At 41.7% G+C, this 15,380-nt stretch overlaps 3 protein-coding genes across 5 annotated transcripts; 1 reads left to right on the top strand and 2 right to left on the bottom strand.

Annotated features, from left to right (window-relative positions):
* Window positions 1-1,788: 1,788 nt before the first annotated feature.
* Window positions 1,789-5,724, bottom strand: LOC117753002 (solute carrier family 2, facilitated glucose transporter member 11-like). The gene has a single exon (XM_034570773.1). The coding sequence runs from the start codon at window positions 5,530-5,532 to the stop codon at window positions 3,862-3,864; it is 1,671 nt and encodes a 556-aa protein (XP_034426664.1). The 5' UTR covers window positions 5,533-5,724; the 3' UTR covers window positions 1,789-3,861.
* Window positions 5,725-6,033: 309 nt separating this feature from the next.
* On the top strand, window positions 6,034-11,301 carry LOC117753003 (RNA-binding protein with serine-rich domain 1-B-like). Of its 3 annotated transcripts, none has more exons than XM_034570774.1 (7): window positions 6,034-6,098; window positions 7,489-7,635; window positions 7,834-7,998; window positions 8,453-8,555; window positions 9,798-9,951; window positions 10,075-10,216; window positions 10,324-11,301. In XM_034570774.1, coding segments are annotated over exons 1-7 (813 nt in total). In that variant the 5' UTR covers window positions 6,034-6,096; the 3' UTR covers window positions 10,424-11,301. The 3 variants fall into 3 exon arrangements, with proteins under 3 accessions (XP_034426665.1, XP_034426668.1, XP_034426667.1); XM_034570777.1 differs by having other exon boundaries at window positions 6,035-6,098; window positions 7,846-7,998; XM_034570776.1 differs by having other exon boundaries at window positions 6,035-6,098; window positions 7,843-7,998.
* Window positions 11,302-13,629: 2,328 nt separating this feature from the next.
* Window positions 13,630-15,078, bottom strand: LOC117752859 (cytochrome c oxidase assembly protein COX19). The gene is made up of 3 exons (XM_034570558.1): window positions 14,934-15,078; window positions 14,205-14,316; window positions 13,630-13,993 (listed from the first exon to the last, which is right to left on the bottom strand). The coding sequence occupies exons 1-3, from the start codon at window positions 15,013-15,015 to the stop codon at window positions 13,900-13,902; spliced, it is 288 nt and encodes a 95-aa protein (XP_034426449.1). The 5' UTR covers window positions 15,016-15,078; the 3' UTR covers window positions 13,630-13,899.
* Window positions 15,079-15,380: the final 302 nt, after the last annotated feature.

Below are 15,380 nucleotides of genomic sequence, written 5' to 3'. Positions count from 1 at the left end.
GTGGGTTTTGATGGGTTTGTAATTTAAAATGTTGTCATCACTGAGCGTACGCAGCTACAATAAAGCCCAGAGGGGACAACATGCATCAGTCATGTGCCGCACTGCGATCCTCAGGTTAGCCATCTTACTAAATCCAATAGATTTGATTAGGTGAAAAAAGCAAAGATGACTATAAGGAATTTAACTCATAATCTTTTTAACTAGCAAATAATTAAATAATGGAGAGCAGGGCTGCATGATATTAGGAAAACATGTGATATGCGATATGACTTGCGATAAATAAACAAGTGCTTAAGTATACAGTGTTTTAAGTCTTTCTGCTTTGGGTTCGCATTTTTTCCATTCCAACAACATGGTTTTATTAAAAAAATTCCACCTGGTGTACACAGCTCCACAGCCCGAGGGAGAGGCCGCACAGCCCGGCCACAGCACCACCAAGTCCGGGGCCGACACCTAGGGAACCATGCCCAGTTCCACTAAGTCCGCTCACAGTGATCATTTGGGGTCTTTTCCAACACGTTTGGAATGTAAAAAAAAAAAATCACGTTTTACAGTTTTTTACAGCTCTGTCAGTAATTTACTGCTCCTCTCTGTGTCTCTATCATTCACGCTGTCCACTGCCAACCGAATCGAGCCAAACCGTTTCCACTGTACAATTTTGTCAGGAGGTGGAGGCGGCAGGAAATTCGACGGAGGCAGCTCGCAATTCTCTCTGCGGGAAAAACCCTGGACAGTCAATGATCTGAATATCTGATAATATAATATGGAACACCATTTATCACAGTTCAAGCTGTCGTTTGGGAAATGTATATGATGATATCCTAATGATGGTAAATTTTAGATATACTGTGTAGCCTTAATGGAGAGGGCAGCTAAGCCACAGAACGTGGACATAGTTTGTTAGTGTGGTAGCCAGTAGGCTGGTGAGTGACCTTAATGAGTCTCTGTGCAGCCCCTCATCGTAGCCCTAAGCTCGGATAAACACATAAAATCCCAGAGATCATTAGCCAGCACCCCAGACAGACTAATGTGTGTTTAACATTTAACTTGTCTGGCTCTCCTCTCAGCTATAGATTTACTGTCTCTGCATGTGCAACACCGACTGCTTTATATAGTAGGGGATCTTTTATCCCTCTTTTAAGACAAATTTAAGCCAGAATATTCTGTTTTACAACGGAGCATTAGGGCCATGTTGAAGAAAACTAAATTCATTTCGAGAATAAAGTTGTAATTTAATGAGAAAAGAGTGAGAATGTTTTGAGAAAAGTCGTAATCGTATCAACATGAAGTCTCAATTTATTGAGAGGAAACTCAGTCATAATTGAGAAAAAAAAGAGAACAAATAACAATTCTAAATGTCATAATACTATTCTCATAATATTGTGACTTTTTTCTCAGAATGTTATAACCACATTCTGAGATATCAGATCTCAATCTCTATTTCTTTCTCTTTAAGAGGCTCTAATACTGCACTGTTTCCTGTTATTATAATAATTATAATTAATGATACCCACTTGTCTGAGCACACAAATTAGTGTTACTTCTATGTCATTTGTTTTTAATTTGAACAGCCGGAAAGCACATTGTGCTGAAATGATGTAATATGAAATAGTTCACTGGAAGTTCACTTAAGAGTGAGATGTTCTCAAATAGCACTAGTTTCCATAAATAAACAGCATTACGCTAACACTTTTATTGGGAGTGGGTAGGAGCAGATGGATTGAAGTGCTGAAGAGCAAAGGGAGCCAAAGTAATGTGATTAAAAATAATTAAGAAAACATTGGGACTTATATTTTATTATTGTACATTCAGGCGGATTTGGCATTGAATAAATATGATTGCAGTTTTTCGACAGCCACAGAAGAATAAATCTTGTAACTGTAAAACTCTCCTTAGCATTAAATAGTGAGACCCTTAGTACCATGACATGCTTTAGATAGTCTAGACAGTGTCGTACAATATCAGCATTTCATCTCCTACATGCTTCAGCAGTGGTTTTTTAAGAAGAAAACCTTAAATCCAGCATGTACATAGAGGTTTCCAGGTAAAAAAATTATTTGAATCACTTGCAAAAAATATATATTTCCTAAATTTGCATTTTCCTATTATCTTAAGATCAACATATGTAAAATATCTGTGATTCTATAACTCCAGTGACGTGGTCTGCTGGTGAAAGAAACATACAGACGCCCTGACAGAGGGTCAACAGACACCTTGGAAAGGCTGTGAGCTGAAGGCTGTTCAATTTAAAAGTGCAATCTTTGCCTTCCTCTGGGATTCATCTTGACATTATACAGCTTTGTCTTCGAGTGCATAAAGGAGAGCAAGTCAAGAACAGAGACAATGGTGACACCTATTGGACAGGTTTGAGCACTACATTCAAAAGTTTGGCGCTTGAGGGCAAAAAAAAAAAAAGAATGCTACCACAATTAACGTATTGTCATGCATGCTGTTAATAATCCTATAGAGGTTTTTCTTTTGTTCAGTAAATAAATAAATACATCTCTCCATGTGGATAAATATGACAGGTTAGGTAGTCTAACTAATATAGTTAAAATACATATCCAAGGCCAGTTGATACAAGAATAACAACAAACAAAACAAATTACAGGTGTTAGATGTCCTGTAAAATCAACATGAAACTTCCAGAGTGTGGAGTTAATATTTCCAGTTTGATGATCAAAATGTACTTAAGCATGGATGACTGAACTGGAGAGACATGTCAGCAAAACAGAATATAAATCTGATTACACAACAATTACCGTTATCAACAAGGTGCCAATGTGTTAATTCATGCTATTTCAACAACTACTCACTCTACTATACAGCCCTGTAGATATCTGTGATATGAATCAGGGTTGTGAGGTAAATTATTCTCTTGACAGCTTCATTGAGATTAGTAGTACAGTATTCAGTGCAGGATTCATTACGGTCAGGAGAGAATAAATAATGCTTGTTAAACACCTAAGTTTGTATCTACTCTGCTACAATGTGAATTTCCTTCTTAAAAATATTATAAATAAATTGATATATTCTACATACTATCATGCTTATGAGGGGAATACACATGATCTGATCCATTAACAGAGAGAGAGAGCGCGACTCAGTGCAACTTGAGAAAACACAACATGCAGAAATGTGGTGCAAGTAGCACACATGACATGGGAATGTTTCCAGGGGGACACAAAAAAAAGCGATGAACCCAGCTGGGCCACACTTAAGATATTAAAATTAGCCACTCCTAAAACATACATAAAATGAGCTAAAATTTAAGGCTCATCACTGTTTTGTGTAGACGAGAAAACACTCCTTATCGTGGTGTGTGCCACTTGCAGCATTTCTATATTTGGTTGTGTATTGGCAGTTTGTTTTGTGTGTTAGCCGCATGATTGTATATTTGGTTGTGTTGTGTGTTAGCCACATGTTTGTATATTTGTGTTGTTGTGTGTTAGCCACATGATTGTATATTTGGTTGTGTTGTGTGTAAGCCACATGTTTGTATATTTGTGTTGTTGTGTGTTAGCCACATGATTGTATATTTGGTTGTGTTGTGTGTAAGCCACATGTTTGTATATTTGTTTTGTTGTGTGTTAGCCACATCATTGTATATTTGGTTGTGTTGTGTGTAAGCCACATGTTTGTATATTTGGTTGTGTTGTGTGTTAGCCACATGTTTGTAGATTTGGTTGTGTTGTGTGTTAGCCACATGTTTGTAGATTTGGTTGTATTGTGTGTTAGCCACATGTTTGCATATTTGGTTGTGTTGGGGGTTAGTCACATGTTTGTATATTTGGTTGTGTTGTGTAGCATTTGTGTATTTGCAATAGGACGTACCTAATGACACCAAACCTATCAAGTGCATCAAGTGGCTACAAAAGGCACGGTCTGATTCATTTCAATTTCTACCGGAACATTCAAATTTATGTCTCCATTCTTATGGTCGGGCTCAGGATCTTGCATGAGGTTGGTGAAGGAGCAGGCTGCACCCAGCTTGTAGTGAGTCTCAATGGGCTTCTCCACCTGCCCCTTTGACTTCTCTTTCGTCGACTTGTTCATTCCCTGAAAATCTGCAGTGATCTCCGCCAGCGTCTTGCCTTTCGTCTCTGGTAAGGTGAGCCCCAAAAACACAGCGGACACCAAGCACACGACCAGGAAAGGCAGGAAGCAGTAGCTCCCCAGGTTTTTGACGATGAAGGGGAACAGCATTCCCACCAAGAACAGACTGATCCACATGAATGAGCCGGCGACCATGTACGCTGCCGGGCGAGATGCCTGGTCAAAGATCTCAGCGGGCAGGATCCCCGTCACCCCTGCAGGTCCCAAGCCAAAGCTGAGGATGTAGGCAAACACGCACACCATGCTGAGGTAGGCCATCCCCGCCACTCCACGGCTCTGGAGGATGAGAGCGACGGTGAAGACTACAGACCAGCAGGACATGAGACTGTAGCCTCCAACAAGAAGGTACCTGCGACCCACACGTTCAATCAGAAGGTTACTCAGTATAGAAGCAATTAGCTCAGATGCGCCTGTGCCGATGGTGATATACTGGATCTTCTCTGGAGGGATCCCTGCTGCGAGAAAGATGTAGTAAGCATAGAAGTAGATTGAGTCATTTCCACAGAGCATCATGGCACTACTGGCGCCCATGACTGTCCGGAGCTGGGATCGCAGGTCAGGATCCTTAAACAGGGTCCAGGGTGATTTGGCAACTGCAGATCCAGACTTTGAAGATGTTGATTGTTGCTGCTGCTGCTCCTGCTCCTGAAGCAGCTCCTCGATCTCCAGGACCGGAGGCTCCCCGCCACGGAGTCTCCCAAGAGCCTGGAGGCACGCTTCTCTGTCTCCCCGGTCAATCAGTAGGTATCTGGGGCTTTCCGGAAACCAGGGTAGGGTGAGCAGCTGGATCAACCCTGGCAAAGCGTTACTAGCAAGCAAGTAGGGCCAAAGAGGCTGAGAACCCAGCAGCTCAGTGAGTCCCACAACCTGACCCAAGAAAATCCCAAATGCAGTGAAAACAGCTGAGGAGAACGCCACAGCGCCCCTGAGGTGTTTCGGGGCGCTCTCCCCAAAATACATAGGCTGGATGTTCATGCTCACACCCGAGTTCATCCCCACCAGGAATCGGGCGATGATGATCATCTCAAATGACTTGGCCGCCCTGCACGTCAGCACAAGCACGGTGCCAGCAAACAGGAAGACGTTGTTCAGGAGCAGAGACTTCTTCCTTCCAAAGTGGACAGCCATGGGCCCAGCGAGCAGCGCGCCTACCAAACCTCCCAGAGAGAAGAATGACACAATCAAAGTCCACACCAGGGTCACTTGAGGGCTGTCCAAGCTTTTGCCCCAACGCTCCATGTAGGTCTCATTGATGAAGCTCTGGATGTAGCTCGTGGGGGAGTTGATGATGGAGATGTTGTAGCCGTACTGGAAGGTGCCTCCAATGGCTGCAGAGCACACAGTCAATGCAAGGATCTTGGTACTTCCTGAAGGTGGGCTGGTTTCCCCTGGCTCAGAGTCACCTGAGGAGTTCATCTTCACGCCGGGCAGCTGTCACAGCACATAAACAAACCTGATGCCTCTTCTGTCTGGATCCTTCGGCTCCTCGGTCCCTTATGAGGACGGCAGTTAACTTGTGATGGCTACAGGTTAAAATGTAACTACACTGCAGGACAGCACGTCACTCTGAGCGTCTCCTCCGTGGCTGTGTTAATATTCTTCTTTCTTTCCAGTCGCCGGTTTGGTTTGAATGAAGCAATCTGAGTCCTCAGTGTGTCCCGGCAGGCAAATTCACAACACACATCTACGCAAGGTCTGGCTCACACGGTCAATCCAAATGAATGAAAAAGGTCTGAGAATAACACTGTGGAGCTGAAGTTTCACTCAACAACCATTATGGAACTTATAAGCAGAGATGTCAGAGATAAATGACTGGTGAAATGAAAAGAAAACACCCTGACAGACCTCATAGAGGGAATACTAATCCCTTTAGATCATCTACCGCTGCCTGCGCACGTTCAGATCTTTGATTGGTTTGCAGCAAGCTGACGCCTCACGTCATCTGTGTGCGACTAAGAGTTGTTGCGAGCAGGCTGTAAAATGTAAGTAAACGCTGTCATTTATATTTGTATTTATTTCTTGTTCTCGTGTTTGACCAATAAATAAAATCATGGAAAGGTTAAAGTGAAAAAATATAGTTAAGCACATAGTTTGGGCTCCAACAACGTAAACCTGACGTCCAGCCGAACACAACATACCGATGTTAGCTCGCTGGCTAATGCTAACATGGAGTGTTTAGGCGAATACCGTCAAGACGTATAATCCGCTGTGATGCGCAGATACATAGAGCGTGTACACATTACGTACGTGTAGATCAACAACTTAATAAAAATATACATATGTTAAGTCTAGATAAATTTAGAGATTATTCTATTTTCAGTGAAACGTGATTTATTCTCATCATCCTAATTCCAATTCTGAGCTGTTAATTCCTGCTTTCAATGATTCAGATTTATTTCTAGATAAGATTGGTTTTATCATTTTGTAATTATTTAGACACGTCTGTATATGTGTACAGACCATGTTATTGCTATTGTTGTTTTTATCATCAAGGTTTGGCTGTTTCCAGGTTAATCGTACAATGACATGTTCAGCTCTTAGATCGCAGTCTTCTTACTCCCATTCTGTAATCAAACTCATGTTCAATGATTAAAAACAAATGATTCGTGCAGACATGTTTTTTTTAATCAAATTCCAACAATGTGACGTCGTATTTGTTGCACAGTGTGTATCAAACATGCGGATAAATTTGCATTATTGGCTCTGTAAATGGAAACCTGTGCAATTTTAAAATCTTGGAAAGTAACTTTTTAATGCGTTTACTGTTTGCAAACACCAGCTACTATAAGGCCTGGGTGGTATGGCCCAAAATTATAGTAAGATACAACATATTCAACATTGATAATTGTCACATTATTATCTATTAGACGTTTAAACAAAGATTTTGCTCCTGAGTGAAGGTCGTGGTTTTGAACTCAAGACAAACACAGCTAAATATTTGACCAATCTGACGTGGATCAATTATGTGATGTAGCTCCTCACCGTGCTTAAATAATGTATAGGCAATATACCGATACATATTTGACTTTTTTTAAAGTGCTTGTTGAATGATAGTGTGATCATTATTAGCCGGAGCGGTGGTGCAGCAGGCAGAGGCAGGATGTCTGTCCTTATTCAGATATTCTGCAGACTTTTTACTTCAGAGTGGCAGCAGAAAGTCCAGAGGCTCTCACTCAGAACCGCGTTCTTACATATAACCTCTTTGCAGAATGAGCAGAGGATCTCCAGAGTTCAGTGCAAGCATCTATTTATATTGTTTTGTTACCCAGCCGTGCTCGTGATATAACTTCGTCTCTATTCTAAATTCTGAACAGCTCAGTTTCAGCAATTGCCTCAAAGCTTGACTCATTTGTCTTTCTTCTCCTTCAATAGGGCGCCGTCTCCAACCAAGAGGAAGGAGGATGACAAGATTAAACCGCGCGGTAAGGAGAAGTCAGGAGCCACGAAAGAAGGGGCTGACAAAAGCCGCGGCCGTGAGAAGAACCGTACACGGCGCAGTGCTTCCAGTGGGAGCAGCAGGTCAGAGGCCCGTTTACAAAATATCAGTGTTTTTATAATTTCCATTCGTTTTTCTTTATGTGAGAAGCAAATGTTCGACCAAGGGTGGTATGATTGATACTCTGTTTGTCATTATTGAGCTGATTTGTGTTTGGCACAGGAGCTGAAGCATTTGTCCTTATCTCTTCCATCGTTAAACCTGCCGTTGTTTATGTCCAGCTCCAGCAGCAGCTCCGGCTCCAGCTCCGGCTCCTCCAGCGGCTCCAGCTCCTCGGCCTCGAGCCACTCGGGCTCGTCCAGCTCCCGCTCCTCATCCTCCTCCTCATCCTCCTCGCCAGGCACCGGCCGCCAGCGCCACAACAACAGACGGCGCTCACGCTCAAAGTAGGAAATGAGTCATGATGAAATAGTTTGATGATCTCTTAATATTTATTGAATTACGTCTGAATCTCATACTGCTGCACACATAACTGCTTTTGCTGGTGAAAAACTAAAGTACATTTACTCAAGTGCTATACTTAAGTCCAGGTTTTATATACTTGCATTTTAGTTTCTTTATACTGGACTCTACTAGATTACAGAGGTATAATAAAGCTCAATAAAAAAATGAGCTGCCCCTTTTCTAGCTGCAACATTAAACTGTTACACACAGGATTGCATTAACACATTAATACTTTCAACTTTGATTCTTATTCTTATTTGATGCCAATATTTTTGTACTTTTAGAATAATTTTAATGAATGCTCATTTATTTGCAAGAATATTGGTTCTCTTGCTTAAGTAAATTATCTCAGTCCATTTTTCACATCTGATAAATTAATTGTAAACATCACTGTAGGTCCAAATCTGCTAAGAAGGACGACAGGGACAGACGCCGTAGAAGTCCCACGCCCAAACCCACCAAGGTTTTCCTGGGCCGGCTGACGAGAAACATCATCAAGGTAAATACCATCATAACAAGCTACTGACCCGTGTGACTCTGCTGTGAAGTGAGATGCTGCTGCTGCTGTGAAGTCACAGTGCTTGACTGAATGAGTTCAGTCTGCGGATCAGTTAAAAAGAAAATTCGATATTTTTGTGATTGATACAGGAATTTGTGCTTATGAGGGAAAAGGGCAACACGTGTAAATGTTGGCAACAAACCACAAATAAATTTCTTATTTTTAGGTTATGCTAGAATCAAAGAAAATCAGGAAGATTCGAACAAATAATGAGTATGTAATATAAAGACAAGTAATAAACAAACTGCATTGAACAGTTCCCACCGTTTGCCGATTTTGAGCACTAAGTCTTGAATAGAATCAAACATTCATTTACCTGAAGAAAGTTTTTTAGTTTGGTATTAAATATTTCCTCTTGGCAAAGATTCCTGTTATAAGATGTTTTTGTATTCGCGTGCATACAGTTTGTAAACCACGCTGTCAGATTCAGAGTCTATGTTCTGGCTTACCTGGTTTGGAGGGGAAAGCACCCATTATTTTTAAAACCCATTATTTTGGCACTGTAAATTGTTCAGGTGCTGCTGCTCTCCTCTAGTAGTGTCTTTTCCCCTTCTTTTTCTTCCTCACAAAGCAGATGTTTGAAGCTTTCTCGAGAATCACTCATCTTTAGGTCTTTGGCAAAATCTAAATACTGGCAAACAGAGATTCCTCTATTTGGACCTAGATTCCTCCATATAGACTAGACCTACCTTCATCTGCTTGTATTCACATTATTAGCAGTCGGGGTGGTGCAGCAGGGAGAGGCAGGAGGCAACATATTAATTCTGCTGCAGATTTCATGTGTTTTTTACGGCACATTGGCGTCTGCTTTTATCGCTGCAATCGCTCTTTACGTTCTCGACTGTGTCTTCTACGTGTGCGCCCCCTCTTTTTCCGAGATATTTGTTTAGTCTTTTTTAATTTTTGTGACCGTCACTTGTTAGAAACATTATCAACACACTCACTCGCTCGCGGTCAGTCCTGCAGAGGATCTCCCGCTGTGTTCTCACATCTACTCATTCGGATATTCTGCCGACTTTTAACCAGGGGACTGGACGGCGAAATGGAGGCTCTCACGTGGACATTTGCATTCACACATTCACCTACTGCGGAGAATGTCCAGAGGGTCTCTGCTTGTGTGAAAGCAGCTTAAATGTAGTTGGTGGGGCAAATGTCCAAATGTCCTATTTTCTGTTGTTGAAGGATCACATCCAGGAGATTTTCTCCACCTATGGAAAGATCAAGATGATTGACATGCCTGTGAACCGCACCCACCCGCACCTGTATAAAGGCTACGCTTACGTGGAGTTTGAGACACCTGACGAGGCGGAGAAGGCCCTGAAACACATGGACGGAGGTAAGAGGATGCAGGGGGACATGTTGAGAAAGTGTAGCTGACACTAGTGTGGCTCTCGTGTATACTAATGTCTAGAAAACTAAGTCCATGTGATGATTTTCCCATTTGTTTAATTTCCTCCAGGTCAGATTGACGGTCAGGAGATCACAGTCACAGCCGTGCTGACTCCTACAGTGCGCCTGCCACCTCGCAGGATGTCCCCACCCCGCAGGATGCCTCCTCCGCCCCCAATGTGGCGTCGCACCCCACCTCGAATGAGGCGAAGGTGAGCAGCATGCGACGAGTCCCGCTGCTTGATTTGGGAACCAAATCTTGTTTTTAACCACAGCTGATACATTTCCAAACTCCCATCTCACTTTCTCGCTCTTCTAGGTCTCGGTCTCCACGGCGACGCTCTCCAGTCCGCCGCAGGTCTCGATCCCCCGGCCGCCGCCGTCACCGGTCCCGTTCCAGCTCTAACTCCTCGCGCTAATCATTGGCAAACCCCCGCCTCCTCCCGCCTGGATCTGTTGATCTACCGTGTCCTTAAGATCAGTGTGACCAAGTAAATATACGAGACAAACATTCTTATGGTTAACTGTTATAAAGAATGAATGATGAGTGTGGACGTTAAAAATCTATAATGTCTAACTTGGTGAATTGTTTCAAACTGTTTTGAAACACTGGGACATGTTCTGTGTTAAATGTGAAGAAACAAGCTCTATATGACAAAAGACTTCTTTGAGGAGGTCTAAAGCTAAATGGTCTAACATAATACACGATCGGTGGTGGAGAAGAACGGAGAAATCAATTTATATTGATAAAAATAAAGTCGTGTGTCTAGAATTGTTAGATCTACTGAACACATTTCATAAATAACGACCTTCCATGGTTCGTATAGATGGTGAATGTGGTTTTTCATTGGAGAAAATGAAGTACTCGGCAATTTTCAGGAGTTAAAAATGTGATTTTTATTTTTTATTAAATTTACTTATGGATTAACACAAACACTAATACCAATATAACATTGGCAATGATTTCATATTGCTGATATCGGTAAAGCTCTACTTTGAGATAAGGTCATAATTTTTTTCTGAAACTGTTGAAATCTTCTTCACGTCCTACAAGCCAGAAATAAATTTAGTTTTCTGTATTGGTGGCACTTTCCACTCAGGAGGTTTTTTTCTAGGACACACAGACAAGTAACAGATCAGACTAATGAGTAAACGATACTGTTTTAATGTCAATTGTTCTCGGAAATCCCGCCGACAGCCCCCATTAACCCCTCCACTAGGGGTCACTAAACTGTGATTCCCAGACTATTCCAACTGTATTAAACTTCCTGTGACTGAATGAGCAGAAGCTGTGACAGTAAATGATTAAAAAAGGCCCCTAGACATTGACAATACAAAGAGGTTGGACGTTAACAGCCTAAATTACTTATCTCCACCTGTTTTCTTATAACTGTGACACGGTGAACTTCGGATCCAGGCATCTATGGTTTTAGTTTTTTTTAGAGAGAGTTGTGCTCAATCTTCATGACATAGTGTGTGTGTCTCATTTTGTATTGCCTGTTTAATATGCCGTTTAACTTGACAATAAAAAGGCCATGACTGGAATTTTAAAAACTAATAAGTCTTTTTTTTTTGCACGTCAGCGATTTTAAAGACGTCACGCTATGATCGCACACACATGTTGGTTTTGGGATGAACTTTGAGCAACGAGTCACAGAATCATTTGGTGTCAGTCAGTCTCTGAGACGAGCATGAGAGGTGTTGATTAATATTGGCAAAGTCCGATTTACAGTTTAGTCCTTAGTGATCAGTGTTCAAGATCAGTCTCTGTGATGTTCGCAGAGACGCAGCCTCACATTGAACCAAACCACATTAATCTTCAAACAAATCTTTACACTGTGCATTTATCTACCAATTCCAGAAATCTGTGTTTGTGGCTCACACATCTTGAGAACTATTCATCTTATCGGCCTCACACTTGTACACATATGTACTGTTAAGGGCCCAAGCAAGTGGAGTGTCGAATTTGGTGCGACTTAAACATGCAGCTGTGGCTGGGACTCAAACACAAGGGATTCTCCAGTTCACAGCTTTGTGGTTCTGTGGACTGAGTCCAGGAGCCAATCTGTACTTGGTTCAGTTACCGCAGGACACTTTTACAGTTTCAGAAAGAAAGCTGCAAGCAGCATCACCACAGACCAAAGAAACAGCCCATTCCAGGCAGACAGGTTTAGAACAGGCACTGCACTGATTCACAAATAATAGTCAAAGAACATACATTCTTACATTTCGGTCTAAACCTCAGAAGTTAAGCTTTTGGCAGAGAGCGAGAGGTACGTGGCCTTTTTAGGACAATTCCAACCATTGTTGCAGTCTTCTGCTAATCATAGAATTTAAGGGGATTTTCACAAAATAGTTGTTGTTTGACCAACGTTATCAGCTGTTCTTGGGGGCCTCCTCTTAGCGTGGGGGCCCCAGGCATTTGCCTACATTGGCCCCCTGTTGGTACACCCCTGGCTAGTCTGTGAAAGTGTGACATATAGCAAATAATACTGTGTTCAAAGTCAGAGGGTAACGGCAAAAAGATATTGATTCATTACAAGAAGGAAATGAACAAACACAACCAACGTTAACAAAGGGCTGATGGGGCGGCCAAAATGAACAAAAGAAGGAGAAGCCCAGAGACCAACCCACGAAGGGTCGTAGGATCCGAGGATCTTCCTGACTACCAGCCCCATCAGGAACAGAAACAACACAACATGCTGCTGCTGCTGCAACAGAGAGAGAGAGAGAGACACTTCCTGCTCCTCCTCTAATAGTTTCCTCTTCATCAGCCAAACCCAGTTCACCTGAGGATACGAGAAAAAACAGGACACCATGAGTACAAAGGTAATGTGGCATCTCGACCAGCAGGGGGCAGAGGCTGTAACAAAGGCACAGCCTGAATCAATACTGCAGCACATCACAGCTGATGGGAGCATAACAGACAAATATCCCTCCTGCATCCTTAAAGGACAGTCAGCAAAACGATTCAATCACAACACAAGCAGTATTACGAGAGTAAAGTTGTAATATGACGACAATTAAGTTGTAATTGAGAATTAAGATGTAATGAGAGTAAATTAAAAAATACATCATTCTTAGGAATTAGAAGTGAGAAGAACCTCGAAGAAGCTCCCAAGAGTTTCATTATCCTGGATCTAACATCTTGAACCAAACTCAATGTGGAAATATAAAATCCTGCACACAGATGATTCCGACTGTTTTCTCGAAATATTCGAAATCTTTTTCTCCCCGAAATGGGCCTAAGACTTTAATTTACTGCTAAGATCAAATCATCTATTTCCTTTGTTTTAATACATCTCATATTAACTGTGCCTTTTTTGGACTCAGCTAAAAACTAAAGTTATCGCTTATATACTGGTTCAGTTTAAGTGTTTTTATTGTGCTTCTAATAAAATATACCCACAGACCAATATATATATATATGTGTGTATATACAATCAGGTCCAAAACTGCGAAGTCACTTTCAGATTGTTTGATCATGTTCTCAGATTTGACACCTCCATATAAATTCACTTTCAACAATTGACCAGCAGATGTCGCCAGATCAATTGTATCGAATGTGTCAAACATCTTTATCACAAGGTTACCACTGCTGGTTGATCAACACACACAGTTTCAGTTTAAATACAAAGGATTTATTGACATGTTATAACAACACCTCTATATATTACACGTTGTATATTTACACAAGTATTTGATAAAAACTCAAACTAAGGCCATCATATGAACAGCGCCCTCTTGTGGTCATTCTCAGCTCCACACTCACAGCAGTCTTTAATAAGCTCTTGTCTGCGTGTTATCATCTTGTCCCCGAACAAACGCTGGACGTGTTCAGGTCAGAGAAACACTGTCGTCGTGCATCTGAATCCGCAGCTGTGACGTCAGCAGGTCAGGGTTTAGAGTCTGCGTCCGCTTGGCTGGGAGGAGCATCCAGCAGGTCCTTGAATCCCAGTTTCTCCAGAGGCTCCTTGGCCATCAGCTGACTGGAAAACGCACAATAAGAAGGAGAAGATACAGCTCTGATTAAATAAAAGACGTGTTTTCAAGCATGGTTGCAGTGGTTTTATCTTTACAGAACATTCTGGGTGACGTGGACCAGCAGCACCACCACCATCATGTCTGAAAACAGCTTGAGTCACAGCATGCAAGGACTGTGTGAAACGTGTCGGCTGCATTTTCAGGGAGCGTTCTTACTTTTCCATGCGGCACTCCAGGTAGTCTTTGGACTGCAGGCGACACTGGGAGTTGTCGAAGCTGCAGTCTTGCAGACATTTCATGAACTTGTCCTTGAAGTCTTTACACTCTCCTGAAATAAAAAAAAAAAATAGCCAAAAGTCAACGTTAGATACTGTACGTCTGTACTGTACGTTACTGGTATAAATATGAACTTATGTTTGTTACTGCAGCGATGCTTTATTTTGAAGATTTCCTATGACGAAATACTATCATGGATGTACTGTTGGTATTGTCTCCAGTTGTTTTATCACATTTTACATGATGGTGTGACAACTTGAAATATTTCTTTCTTTTAAAAGGTAATGAAGAAAATGCTCCGGAGTAACATTGGATCAAGTTGGGACACAGCATGTCCCACACCTGCCAGATTTGACTCCGGTAATATTGAGGATTTAGAAATCCGTTACAAACAGTGTTAAGTTTATATACGTCACATATTTAGGACACAGTAGGTCAAAAATTAATTTGGTTTATTTTGAGTAATAAAATTCAATCTCCCTCTCCAACCACAATCATTTTCCAGATCCTTTATGATGTCACTGTTTTTAACTTGCCTGGTGGTGGAGTACTGACTGTGGGTACTCTCAGGTGTTTTGTGGTTCCATTGATCTAGTATTCTGTTGTGTTTTTTGACCATAAATATGTGTTTTGTGCTATGTGTGTGTGTGTGTGTGTGTCTCTACTCACCTAAATGATCCAGGGGGAAGGAGCCTTTCTCCGGAGCTCGAGGTTTAAAAGCCTTGGAGCTGAAGTTCATAGCAGTGGACATGTTTATGTCTGATTCCTGGTCCCCGTCACACAGAGAACTGAGCCTGCTGTCGCCTGAATGTGACGTAATAGCTCAAGACAGACATTAGTAATAGAGCGGATCTCATCGATGATATAAAAAAATGAATAGCCTCTGGCTTCTACAATGTAATTTTAATCGGAGACCACATTAGGATCATTATCAGAATCATAATTAAATATTTAGGGATGTAGCATTGAGAAAATCTTAATGTGGCCCAGTGATAAAATAAAAAGCCTGACACCATAAGAAATTACAATGAAATGTTATCATGCAAATGCGAGTCATGGACCTCTCAGGGCTTCGTTTTATCGATATGTTATTTATTTATAAACTCATAAGAAACG

This window comes from Hippoglossus hippoglossus, chromosome 19 (assembly GCF_009819705.1).
Source record: "Hippoglossus hippoglossus isolate fHipHip1 chromosome 19, fHipHip1.pri, whole genome shotgun sequence".
Lineage (NCBI taxonomy): Eukaryota > Metazoa > Chordata > Actinopteri > Pleuronectiformes > Pleuronectidae > Hippoglossus > Hippoglossus hippoglossus.
The sequence above is the reverse complement of the archived record's forward strand: the minus strand, read 5'-3'. Positions and strand labels throughout refer to the sequence as shown.